General features: G+C 36.3%; 1 protein-coding gene across 1 annotated transcript; it reads right to left on the reverse strand.

Moving 5' to 3' along the window:
* Window positions 1-10444: 10444 nt before the first annotated feature.
* LOC149956145 (dynein light chain LC6, flagellar outer arm-like) lies at window positions 10445-11727 on the reverse strand. Its single transcript, XM_090164635.1, has 2 exons — window positions 11666-11727; window positions 10445-11016 (listed from the first exon to the last, which is right to left on the reverse strand). Exons 1-2 carry the CDS (start codon window positions 11710-11712, stop codon window positions 10548-10550), a joined length of 516 nt encoding a protein of 171 aa, XP_090020761.1. The 5' UTR covers window positions 11713-11727; the 3' UTR covers window positions 10445-10547.
* Window positions 11728-13975: the final 2248 nt, after the last annotated feature.

A 13975-nucleotide genomic window follows, 5' to 3' on the forward strand; every position in this document is an offset into this window, starting at 1 on the left:
AAAACAATGTGGATGATATTTAACAGCCTATTATACTTAATTAAATCTCAACGTTTGCATTGAGGATGAAAATGCGCTCTTTTAAATTCCAAGGAACAAGGTGAGATTTTCCATTAGGTAAACAACAAAATTAACATACATAATAAAGCACTAGAAAATACGCTGCTATATACTTAAGAACAGAAAAAGCAATAATTCCATAAAAAATCGATAATACATAAGAAAGTAAGAGGTACATAATGGTACCCTAAAATGTAAGAAACAACAAGTTGGCAAGCCAAAATATACCTCTCCTCGGAAGAATTGTCTCTAGTGGTATTAATTTCTCGAGATAACCCTTAAAGATATATCTCCGCAATTTGCTAAAAATGTTATCCCAGTTCTATTCCGCCCGGTATAAAATTTCAATTATAATTAAAATAATTGAGACGAAACGACCAATTTTAATTTATTCAGAAAATCATAAGTTAAGTAGTTACAACAGTGAGTTAGACGTACTATAACAATGCACAATTGAATTAAACCCTTTTTACACTAAAAGTTTATCAGTTGAATATAATACGAAGTAAATTTTAATGAAAGAAATATCTACAGAGGGTATTTGTATTTTTCTCGCTTACGGAATACTATAGCCACACCTTTAACGCTCGGGTTCGAATCCCGCCTGATGCGATCGCAAATTGATACTAAGACGAATACCGTAAACAATTGGTGGAAACCCTGCCATTTGGACGTTGAGACGTTTATCGTAACCCTCAGCACTCGGTCCGTCCCAAAGGCAAAACGAAGAAGTTGGAGAGTTAACACCCATACATACAAAACGTAAACACAACAAACTCACAACCCACAACCGCCATAACACAAACTCAACATTCCCACCATGGACTAATTAATGTATACACAGGGACGGTTCGCATAGGAAATTTAGTGGCTAGCGATTGCTAAATGTGCTCTCGAGCGGCGCTTCTGCGAACTAACGGCAACCGAGTCAAAAGGGAACGAATTTCCGGTGAGTGGGAAGCTCTCTCGTCTGCTTCAAAAATAACACGTGTGTTCCACGCGTAAGCTTTGTCGTGAAACTCGAGATATAAATGCATTTTAAATAAGTTTAATTTAATTTTTTGCCCTGAATTTTTCGGCCTGCACTTCTGATACTGTATTCTCAGTTTCCCCACAGAAAAAAATGAGTAAATATGAGGAAAGTGATTCTGATATTGGTAAGTTATTTATTTTCACTAAAGCTTATATTAATTGCCTTATTTTACCATGGACTGTGGTTTTACTATAAGAAACCTTAATTAGCATACATTATTATTTAAGGTGATGACTTTCAAAATTTGAACTGGGATGATTTGGTAAAAGGAATTGACAGTGAAAATGAAACTGAGGAACCTAAATGTTCTACATCATCTGTTCACGTATTTGAGGATATATCAAATGGTAAATGTAACACGTAAAACAGAAATGAAATGCAATAACACTATCTTTGATTCTTTGATTTAGATTCCACGATTCATTCAGAGTTCATTTCAAAGGCCGAGGTCATTAAGGTACTCAATGATGATATACCTAAGAAGAAAGTGCAACGGAAGAAAATGGAGCCTTTGAAAAAGCAACTAGTATCAGGTAAGGTTTACCAAAGAGTGATTGGTTTAATAATAAATGACTTACTTTGCAATATTTATAGGGACGTTGTATGACTCAATCTTCGCTCCTGCATGGAATGATGCCATTACATCATTTGAAAAATTAAAACAGCTCAATGATAATGAAAACGTAGCTAAAATGTTTTCTTGGGTTAATAATATCAAAGAAGAGTCGGCTGTATATTTGGGAGTAATATATATTTATCAAGATGTCTTTACAAACACCCGAGAAGATGCCGTTTATGAGAAACACAAGGCAATATTTTTGAGAAATTTCTATGAAGTTGTTCAATGCGATACGACAAATGAGGTACTGTTTATTTAAACAGATTAACATCTAATTATTGAAATAACAATTCTTTAATTTAATTGTAGTTGGAATTGAATGATGCTGAAAAAGAAAAAGGAATTAAACATTTTCTCTTGCCACTCTACAATAGTTTAATACTACATGTGAAGAAAGACCTAACATCAGAAGTTCAAATGAAAAAAAGTTGAAGAAAACTGTGATATTTTATACTACGTGAGCGGGACTGTAATTAATAAGTTGCTAAAACCATCAAAATCTATCGAAAGCCATAAAATTGGGAATATTTTAAGAGAGGTAGATCAAGAAAATGTTGATAAACAATTAAGAGACTGGGTGGATAAGCAAAATAGGAATGGTCTTAAATACGCCACTAAACAAGCATTTGGTTTTTTTTACATAATATTTAGGCATATTTCAACATACTACAACAACAGTTTTGTTGCCCAAAAAAAATTAAAACATAAGGCTCAATAAAGAATGATAACGAGTTGAACCAGATTTGGTCTGATATATGCCATCAAGCCAATGTTAGCGGAGAAAAAGGCGAGTCTATTTTTCAAATAATAATAACTACATGTAGCAATACCGTTGGTAATGGACATACCAAGAAAGTGAAGAATAATATGAAATTGCAAGTCAGAAAGAAAAGAATGGAAACTAAAAGCAATTCCAAAGAAAACACACTAGTTAAAGCGCAAGCAGGTGTAAGAGGACTAATTAGTACAAAACTAAAATTGTGATTTTCCCCAAAAAAATGTGTTATTTTTAAAAAGTTGAATGGTTCAAAGTTAACTATTTTAAATAAAGGTATTTTTACCTTTAGTTGTTTAATGCTTCTGTGTTTGCTCCACCTGATTTGACCATAACATTTCCTTCTTGTAGTGTTTGTAATCTTAAGGTATTAGGGGAAAACTGATAAAAGGTGGGTTTTGAACCAGCTTTGCAGGCTTGTCTGTGTTTACTAAATAGCTGTTCAATTGGGTCCTGATTAAACCTTGCAGTAAGGACAAATTTTGCTCCCCTCTCAAGTAGAAACGGAATTATTTCCAGTACTGCATTAACTTTAGTAGAAAAAAATGTTACATAATGAAGTGTTATTTTAAAAATTGAAGAACGTACTAGTTTGTCGTAAACCTGATAGCGTTTCCCTACTGAGTAACATTTTTTTCTTCTGTTCCAGTTTCACTTCAAAACTGTTCACGTAGTTTTCCCATTCCTCGAGATACCCTAGGAATTCATCTTTTAACCACTGGAAAAAAAGAATATTATTTTCGTATATTCATTACCATATTTCAAAAGTGTATGTATACCCGAAGTCTTTGATCATTTTGGCTTCTATATGGATTCAGATTTGGGTTTCTTGAATGATATCCTTCATACAAATAACCGACATTCATCAGGTCAAACCATTTGTTAAAGATAATGACAAATTTGACCAATTCTTTATGGTCCTCTCCATATTCCAATTCCAAAGCATTTGCTACCGACTGACTCAGTATCTGCGGAGCGAGCTTAACTTTCATTCGGTTTTCTAAATATAGATGATCTAGTGTGAGTTTATGCAATTTTCTTAAAATTCCTGGCTGGTCCATATCTTTCTTGAATAGATCCTGTAATATGTCCCAAGTCAGTTTTTCCCCGTTGATTTGCATGATTCGCGAACCACCAATCTCTCTGCTTCTTTCCAAATCCACCTCTATTTGCTATACGTTCCATTTCAACAAACTGCGAACTGAGCGTACCATAAAGGTATTACGTTTTAACAAAAAAAACTTCAAATTTTAAAGTATTAATAAAAACATTTAATTAAAAGAAGAACAAAATATCGCTTCCAACAGACTTAAAAATATATTAAAACGCTTCCATAAAAATCAAAAGGAGTAGAAAGAACAAGTTGGCAAGCCAAAATATACCTCTCCTCGGAAGTATGGCCCCTAGTGGTATTAATTTCTCGATACGACCCCCAAAGATATCTCCGCAATTCAGAGTTATTTACGAAAAACGTATTCTCGGTTCAAATCCTGCCCGGTATAAAATTTTAATTTTAATTTAAATAATTGAGACGAAACAATCGAGTTTAATTTATTCAGAATATTATAAATTAAGTAGTTACAATAGCGAGTTAGATTCACTAAAACAATGCACAATTGAATTTAACCCTTTTTACAGAACATGTTTATCAGTTGAATATAATACTAAGCAAATTTTAATGAAAGAAACATCTACAGATGGTATTTGTATTTTTCTCGCTTACGAAATACTTGCCGCATCTTTAACGCTCATTTTATTTCAACACTCGCCCTTGATGAAGAAACCGTAGAATAGCTATATTCGATATCAGGTAGTGGACGACTCGTAGACTTTCAGTTGACGTTGTGACACATACCGCATGAAAAAGACCAATGCCGTCCAATTTCCAATATCATATAATGACTCGCACACCCAGGAAATCAATGACTGCGTAAGGAATCGTATAGATATCCAAATATCCACACCAAATGTATTAACAAGAAGCAAAAACCTTACCATCAACAAAGCACTGAGCCAATTGCCTAAAAGACAGGTCGTATTTCAATAAACGTTAAATAAACGCCTTTGCATTAATACAACTAAATTTTAGTCGATAAGTAAACCCGTAAATAAATAACAAAAAACTAACCCACAGGTTCTACCCTTTAACCCTCTTATCTCTGCTGACTGCGCTAAAACAAGATTTGACCTATAAAATTTGATACTTAAAAATGTAGACTTTAAAAACCATTAATATACTCTAACGCTAAGCTTAGTTTATAATTTTCAAAGAAGGGTTATATATACAGGGTCTTTTTTTTGCTCGGAAGAGTGTTTTTTTTTCAAAAACTATTTATAGTACCGATTTCAAATTTGGAAGGTCAATTCTCTATACCGGGGGACATGAGTTTGAGAAATTTGAGCGTTTTCGGTAATGTTTTTCACCAATTTTGAAAAATTATTTTTCGACCACTAGGTGCGAGATAAAAAATTTCTATTATAATAAAGTTGTAGGCCGTCATCGAAAACCCTTAAAAATTGTTCACTCGACGAAAAACAACTTATTTATCAGTGAAAATTCGAGCTTGAAAAATTTACAAGTTGGTGAAGCCAAATTACGATTGTTTGAAACGATAATTGAAAAGGGAACAAGTCTAATACAAACGTAGTAGAGTTTTCACACTTGAAAAAATGTACACGTTTGGTTTTTAAATGCAGATATTTTATTCACATGAATTTTTACAAAACATTTACAATAATATCACCATTGGCTGCAACACAGGTTTGTGCGCGGACAATTAAGTTCTCAAACGCTTTCTCTACCATTTCTGGTGTGACGTCTCGGCAAGCACTGATTATTCGTCTAATGAGTTCCTCCCTAGTTTCAATGGGCGTGGCGTATACCTTTGCTTTAACGAATCCCCAGAGAAAATAATCCAGCGGTGTTAGGTCAGGTGACCTTGCTGGCCAATGCACTGGACCATTTCTCCCTATCCACCTTTCAGGAAACTCGTTGTTGAGGTGCTCAGTTACTTGCCGGGAAAAATGCGGAGGGGCGCCATCTGGCTGAAACCACAACTGACGTCTTTCAGCCAATGGAAGGTCGTCGATCGCGTCACTCAGTTCGTTCTGTAGAAAATGTAAATACCTTTGGCCGTTGAGGTTCGTCGGCAGGAAAAAGGGACCAATCAAACGGTTTCCAACAAGTCCAACCCAAACATTGACCCGTTCAAATTGAACCTGGTGATGATATTCAAAACCCCAATGTGGGTTGATGTCAGACCAAAGATGGCTGTTTTGATGATTAAAGGGCCCATCTCTAGAAAATGACGCTTCGTCGGAGAACAAAACATGGCGCAAAAATTATCTATCTTCTTGGACAGCATTTAGTAACCAGTTGCTAAATTCATAACGTCTTTGATGGTCTCCGTCAATTAGTCCTTGGTGGAGCGTAGCTCTGTATGGGTGATAGCGATTCTTACGAAGAATTTTCCACACACGATTTGCAGAACAACCCAAATCAGCAGCGGCGTTAGCGCAACTGTGACGAGGATATGCCACAAAGTACGCGAGTACATTGTTCTCGAAGTCTAAATCCGGTTGACCCAATCCCCGAAACCTAGGTTGCAAGTTACCAAATTGATTGAAATCGTGAATTGCTCGTCTTACTGTATTTACAGATGGTGCTCCATTTGGATGTCTTTCTGCGAAGATTTCAGTCACTCTTCTTAGGTTTTGCGCTGCTTCTCCATAGTAAATGGCAACTATCTCGGTACGCTCAGCTACTGAATAACGAGGCATTGTTCGAAATATTATCAAACACTGATAATAATCTCCCAAAGTTTTCCTTTAAATACCCAATGCATGTTTAGGATTGACCTATAGCCTCGTGTTTTTTAAATCCGGTCGTTTTTTTAACCAAAGTTTCAACTGGATTAGGTAATTCGGTTTCAATTATCGTTTCAAACAATCGTAATTTGGCTTCACCAACTTGTAAATTTTTCGAGCTCGAATTTTCACTGATAAATAAATTGTTTTTCGTCGAGTGAACAATTTTTAAGGGTTTTCGATGACGGCCTACAACTTTATAATAGAAATTTTTTATCTCGCACCTAGTGGTCGAAAAATAATTTTTCAAAATTGGTGAAAAACATTACCGAAAACGCTCAAATTACTCAAACTGATGTCCCCCGGTATAGAGAATTGACCTTCCAAATTTGAAATCGGTACTATAAATAGTTTTTGAAAAAAAACACTTTTCCGAGCAAAAAAAAAGACCCTGTATATATCAGTGGTTCTTTGGTAAAACATTCGCCTGTCATGTAGGAGGGCTCGGGTTCGAAGCCTGGGCGGCGCATTCTTTATAATCAACAGAGAAGAAGCTACATAAGAATATCTTCGATACAATAATTTAAATGGAACACGAAATTTCGTTCAATATTTAATAAAAATCAAAATATAATATTCTGTTAATTTGTAATAAACACTTCCGATAAAGCTGAAGGTCTAATTTTCGATGAAGCGTAATAAGTGTTGGTGGTTCTTTGGTAGAACGTCCGCCTGTCATACAGGACGTCTCCGGTTCAAGTCCCGCCCGAAGCGATCGCAAATTGATACTCAGACGAATACCGTAAACAATTGGTGGAAACCCTGCCATTTCGACTTTGATACGTTTTTCGTAACCCTCAGCACTCGGTCCGTCCCAAAAGTCAATAAGAGGAAGTTGGAGAACATACGCCCATACATACCAAATGCAAACACATCGCACTTAACACCGACAACCACCATAACACGAACTCAACATTCCCACATTACACATAAACATTACGATAATAAAATTTTCAATGAAACTGAATTGACACCGTCACGACGGTGAACGTTAACGAAAAACAAACAACCAAACCGCACCAGCCGTTTCTTGGATCATTGCGTACGCAGTCGAATAACCGTTTTAGCAGTTTAAAGGTTGGCAAAACCACCGTGTGACGGAAAGCGTTAACGGATTAATTTGCGGTTGCGTTGCGTTTGGTTGCTTTTTTTTTCGTTAACGCCCATCGTCGTGCCGGTTGTTATGGGTGCTATCTCTCCAACCCCTTCTTATTGACTTTTGGGACAGCCGGAGTGCTGAGGGTTACGGTAAACGTCTCAACCTCCAAAAGGCAGGGTTTCCACCAATTGTTTACGGTGTTCGTCTTAGTATCAATTTGCGATCGCATCGGGCGGGTTTCGTACCCGAGATCGCCTGCTTGACAGGCGGACGTTCTACCACAGAACCACCGACACTCATTATGCTTCATCGAAAATTAGACCTTCAGTTTTATCGGAAGCGTATTTAATAGAGTATGAAATTTTGGTTTAATTGAAATAGAAAAAGATTTCGTGTAAGATTTAAATTATTGCATCGAAGAAATTCTAATTTAGCGATTTCTCTATTGATTAAAAACAAATGCGCCACCCAGGTTTTGAACCCGGGTGGTTCAGTTAGGCACGAGCGCTCTACCACAGAACCAACGATAACTCCTTAGCTATTCTGCAAATAAGACACTCATCGTAAGCATAATAGTTAATAAAGTCTTGAATTTTTTTACGAATGAAATTATGAAGGCCTAATCTGTTTTTTTTTACGAATGAAATTATGAAGGCCTAATCTTGTTTTTTTACGAATCCGGTAATATCCGAATATCGTGTGCTGGACCGTCTGTTAGGGGTAAATTATTTTTTGTTATTTTAGCCTGTTCTATTCATTGACCCCAGTGGCGCTAATCGCCATATTATTAGTGGTATCCGCTTTTTTATCAAGCGTTATTTAGGGAAATTATAATTACGTTTGGCGCTAAATTGATATATATATATATATATATTTATTTTTAGAGAAAAAGTTCATAACGAATGTCAAACTGAAATTCAAGTTATTTCTCAAGATATTTTTCAAATTTCGTAATGGAAATAAACACCAGTAAAATCAGCGTTAAAGATGCGACAAGTAGAGGTCGGGGACGGTTAATCATTAGCCATGTTCAAATTGATTTTTTTCGGGAAAAAAATGTAAACAAAGAAATTTACCGGTTAATATTTCGGAAAATGATTAAAAAACATGTATTATTCGTAAAATTTGAGCTTTTTATCGAAAAAAACGTCGTTTTTCCGATTAATTTAACAAATTTATCAAAAAATTAATCGGATAATACAGAAATATAATTTACTTGATCAAAACATTTTTCGAATAGTTTTGAGAGCTTTATCTATTGAATAAAAGTTAACAATCCCCGAACTCTAGCGACAAGTATTTCGTAAATGTAGTGGCAGGGGGAATAAATTATACTAAATTTATAAATATATAAATTTTAAATTATTAAAATGTTTAAATTTTCGGCCCGTTTATTAACGTGTTTTATAAAAACCAATGAGTTGCCGTTATAACAGTTTTACTTTAGCGTCGTTATAACGCGTGGGGAATGAACTTAAACCCCTCCGATGAGAGGTAATATTACGGGCTTGACCGACTTGTTAAAAAATCGTTTATATAACCACAAAAGGAGACGACGCCACGAAAGCAGACGAGAAAAACCGCGAATCAGAGATGGGTACAGGATCGGGATTGAGACACTCGTGTTGTGGTGCAACCGAGGGGCTAACCACTCTTAGAAAGTCTGTACACCGGATGACGCTTAGATTACCACTGCCAAAGGCAGGGACTTCAAAGATTGCACGTAATCCCAATAGTACAGTTAAAGGTACGGCTCTGTACACCGATTACGCGGAGTGATCAGCCCCTCGGGTGCAACGCAACCACATTTATCTAAAATTCATCAATTAATATCCAGCTAATCATTAGAGTTGAATAATTTCATGTTTAGCTTACCTTGAAAATATTTATTAAGTCCTTTATTAAGTTTTAGCTCAACCCTTTTCTTGGCTTTGGGTTTTGGTTTTGGAGTAGATGTTAGGGTGAAGAAAAACATTCGCGGACAGACCAAACTGAACACTATCATTAGCTAACTCCAAAGTATCTAACTCGAGGCCGTGGCTAAGCCTTAAGCTATTTTCGTCGTTTACTATTTCATTATTTTTCACATTTTCATAATAATTGTAAATACCATTTAAATAGTCCGCTTTCTTCCATTTAGACTTAAACTTTATGTTTAAATTTTCACACAAGAGTTTCAACTTCTTTAAATTTAATTTTGATAAGCGAACTCTACGGCTATCTCCTTCCTTTTTTTAGAAGTGACGTCTGCTTTTGAAACAAAGCTCTGCGCATTTCCATTTCTATTAATCTATTCTATGTAAAAGTCAAAATTGTCCAAAGCGTAATAGGAAGCTAACTTGGCCATTATAGGGGTCGCATGAAAAAAATATGTAGATTTGACAAATCCAGGTATTCTGAATAAATGAAATATATATAAATATTTATTATATGCACTCTCTGGAGTTTTTGGCCTAAAAATCGGTCTTTTGGAACACTGTGCAACGTTGTTGTCGTTTATCGTGCTATGTAAAAAATACACGTATGCGTTCCTGATGAATGCAAGTTTAGTTCTTAGGCTCGTGTGAACTATTTCGCATAAAGTAGCATTGAATCATTTTGTAACTAGGTTTCTGAGTGTAAATAAGAGCCACAAAGCGGCCAACGCAAAGATATTCTTAACCTTTCAATTATTAACAAACGCTGTTTAATTAATAACGAAGTTTGCCTAGCAGATGAACATTCAGCACTAGGTAGTTTTAAACTGAGTATTAAACCGATTAAGGTTGTCGATTTATTGAAGATAAGAAGCTTTATCCGCACGGTGGGTGACCACCACATCGAGTTGTCGTGGCTCGACAGGTATATGAAGGGATTAGAGGCTGTGTTACGAGTATGAGAAACAACACATTGACATTTGTTTTTTGGTTAAACACCTATTATGATGGTAAAAGTTCTAGTTGGCTGCAGTTTCAGTTTCGATTGATGTGCATTTAAGTTATTAAAAATATATTAATTATGCATTATGGAAGCAACCTTTTTATTCGTAAATATATTACAATATATTATTCATCAAGGGTAATATCGCTTAATAAGTAACAAAGGATCCGTTAGTTCATTTAGTTTTATACAACATTATACCATCTTGGTCAACGTAAAAGAAAGTAAAATGTTTGGATTCATGAGTGACGTAACTTCCGAAACTTCGGCCAACTATGCAGTGCCAAGCTGGTCCGTACTTGGAATCGAATTCTTTCTTCATGAACGTAGCCACGTTCTTCTCCAGAGAAAACCTTTTCAGAGCTTCAATCGCCAAATTAATGGCTTCCTTTTGCACGGCGTCAACCATATCGGCTCTCTTAATGACGACCACTCGTTCCCGCACATGGTCGTTAGTGCTCTGGGTCCTCTGTCTTTGTGTGATTCTCCTTCTAGAGCGCCTGCGATTGTTCTTTTCGACTTGGGTTTCTTGAGGACTGACGTTCAACGTCACGTGTGGTTTGTTGGCAACATTCCCAGCAGGTTCACCAACAATTGCTGGTTGGTTTTGATTACTGGAATTGTTGAAGACCATTTTTGGAATTCTGAAAGTAGAATAGCGTGGTATTATTAAAAAGTCAGATTCCACCATCTACCGAGATAAATCGAAAGTATTCTTATACTCATCGGTTCTTCCGAATAGGCTGAGAAAATGTAACACTAGGTGCCCGGTATTAGTCTTAAGATAAGTGGACCCCGAAAAATACCAAGGTCAGAGGGGCCCTAGTGCGCCACGTACTGACTAGGATGGGCGGCGTCTTTCAGTATTTTAACCGCCAACGAAAATAACATTTTATTTTTAGAAATATAACGTTCTACAACATCTATTTATAATCAAATTAATATTTGGCACTAAGCCTTGGCGATAAAAATTGCTACGTTCCAGTCGTTAGATATTAAACGTTTTTACGCCGAGACAAGCCACTAAACTCGCACGAAGGAATCCCCTCCCCATTTGGTAGACTGCTTAATTTAAGTCGATATTCATGATGGAAGTGAATAAATTAGGAAAGTCTGCACGTAATTTACCAGTAGCGGTAATTTTAAAAATATAACTTACATGTTAAATTGCTGTCGCGTTCGGTATCGCAACTGAATCAGTTAAAAACAAACTAAACAAGCGACGGTAATATTCTGAAAATAAGCATAACATCGTAATAGCTTGCTATCTTAAAAAACAGTTTCAATTCATACCTTTCTTTACCAAAAATTTTGATCTGTTCAAAATACCAAAAATACATAGAACTACTTACATAAAATAACAGAAAAACACTTTAATCGATTGCGCCCAAAGAACTTTTCGACGCGAAATCAGAAATAAGAATGAATCTTGATACGCATGACTAGCTATAAACAAAAAAGTAATAAAAAGGTGAAACCTCCCACGATGGCGTAGACTCTCTAGTATTAAACTGTCGACTTTGATTTGCGCTGTTACTCTAAGTTAATGTTACCTGCGACAACTACTGGGGCAGAGATTTTCCGTAACTCGTACGTAATAAAATTTAGGTTACAAGTATCGCCGTCTACCGACCACGTTTTAAATTGAATAAACGAAAGCTTCCTGCAAATTATCCATTGAGTTGGGAATATTAATCTAGAGACCTAATCAAATCTGCTCCCCGCGAAACAAGTTTTTGAAAATTACGAATGTGAAAAAGAAAAATCTTTTTGCCGGAAAACGCGTCTTATTTGAACGAACCATTGAGAGATAGACGGCGCCACGGGTAGAATGATTAAGTTTTCTCGTCATTTGGGAGCAGATGGCAGTATTCTTATTTTTAAAAACTTGTTTCGCGAAATACTGAAATCCGACGTTTATATTGGACCTCTAGATTAATATTCCCAACTCAATGAAATTAGAAATGAAAGTTCCAAAATAAAAATATATAACTACAAATGTCATCTGCTATTTCCTCACACATAAGGTTGTTGGGAATTAATCCACATAGCGCTATATTTCCTATGCTAGATAAAGTGGTAAAACTATTTTATCAAAACTCAAATTTAAAGGAATAATATAAGTTTCTACATTATAAAGAAAATTACAGCCATGTTTCAAAATAATATATAAATAAAGACCAACAAAACTTTTGTATATCTGTGTAGATTTTTTAAGAGCTTGAGTCGCGAGTTCTTTCTATTTGTGTGAATGCTTTTATTTTAAAACAACGCCTCTTAAACAACAGTAGACGACTAACGCCCTCTCTTGATCAGTTAATGAAGTCCCAAGGCTGCTGTTCAAAACCGACAATTGAATGGGTGGTCGGAATGCTTCCGCCAAGGATGTCACCAGCCCTGTCCGAACGTATCCCCCTGTTGTTGTGGCCGTTACACATATCTCACCCCTGATTACCCGAAAAGGAGGAAACAGAACAGCTATTTGTACCATAATATTCCTGTATAGCACTAAAAAAAGAAAAACAACCACTGACAAAGCGACTAAGCATGTTGCTTTTAGTGGCTTGGACTTACTAAAAATTTAAAACAAGGACCTTCCGATTCCCCAAAAACTCAAAACACTTCTTTCGATCCTTCTCCCGACTTGAAAATGCTTCACTTATTTTGCGAAGGTATCACAAAGTTGGCCCTTGTTTAAAAAGAAAGGGTTGGATATATTTGCGTCTCAGATATTTAAACGTGATACCTTCGCACATGACTATTTTCCCCGCTGCGTGGAAAGGCTAAGAGTATTTCGGGCTTGGTCATGAAATTTTGTAGCACCGAAACGTCCCTATATTAATTGGTTCAAGTTGATGACGCTACTATGAGGTCGGTGTCACCTGTTGTGGTAACTCCTTATGTCACTTCCCCTGGATCATGCTTACTAGACTATAACACACCATTAAAAAATTAAAGAGTAAAAAAATTAGTATAAGAAAGGTGTCACCCCTTCTAAAGGTGTCACCCCTTTTAAGGGTGATCACCAGTGTGGTCCACATACCCTGATTTGTGCTACTGCTCTTTAGTACGATTAGTATTAGCTGTGCCGGGTTATGTGGACCGCTGTGTGCCCGTCGTTCCCCTTTAGGAGATCGTTCTGAAGGGTGTGGCTCTCTACCTACGTAGGTAGGGTGTCGGCTAAAGTTGCTATAGCATCCACTCTCTATCCCACAGATGTGCGCGAAGTGGGAACTGGTCGCTCCATTTCTGCGCCTTTTGTCGGGGGCATGACATTTTTACCAAATAGGGGGCCCCTTTCGTTTTAAGTATTGATTTTTTAATTCCTTTAATTTTTTAAATATTTATAAAATTATACTTTAACTATTGGTAAAAATGTAGAAATCTGGGAATATTTTCAGAGAACTTGTAAAAATGGGGAAAATATTTTTTTTTTATAAAGGACCCTTTTGATATCCTGCTGGGGGGGGGGGATTTTGTCGTTACGCCACTGGTACTACTTCTACCCATGTTGGATTTTTCACCTGTCCGGGCTTGTGGACGCTGGCGTAGGGCAAATATGATGAGACCACTGGTGAAGTAGGTCTTCTTGATTGCGCTTGG

The sequence above is a fragment of the Leiobunum rupestre genome, chromosome 2 (genome assembly GCF_980474605.1).
Source record: "Leiobunum rupestre chromosome 2, qqLeiRupe1.1.hap1, whole genome shotgun sequence".
Classification (NCBI taxonomy): domain Eukaryota; kingdom Metazoa; phylum Arthropoda; class Arachnida; order Opiliones; family Sclerosomatidae; genus Leiobunum; species Leiobunum rupestre.

Bases quoted from the DNA above. Each gene is read 5' to 3' on its own strand.
- LOC149956145 (XM_090164635.1), bottom strand. From the start codon at position 11,712: ATGTATTTTTGGTATTTTGAACAGATCAAAATTTTTGGTAAAGAAAG. The intron at 11,017-11,665 runs GTATGAATTGAA...TTCTACTTTCAG, and splicing joins AAAATTTTTGGTAAAGAAAG to AATTCCAAAAATGGTCTTCA.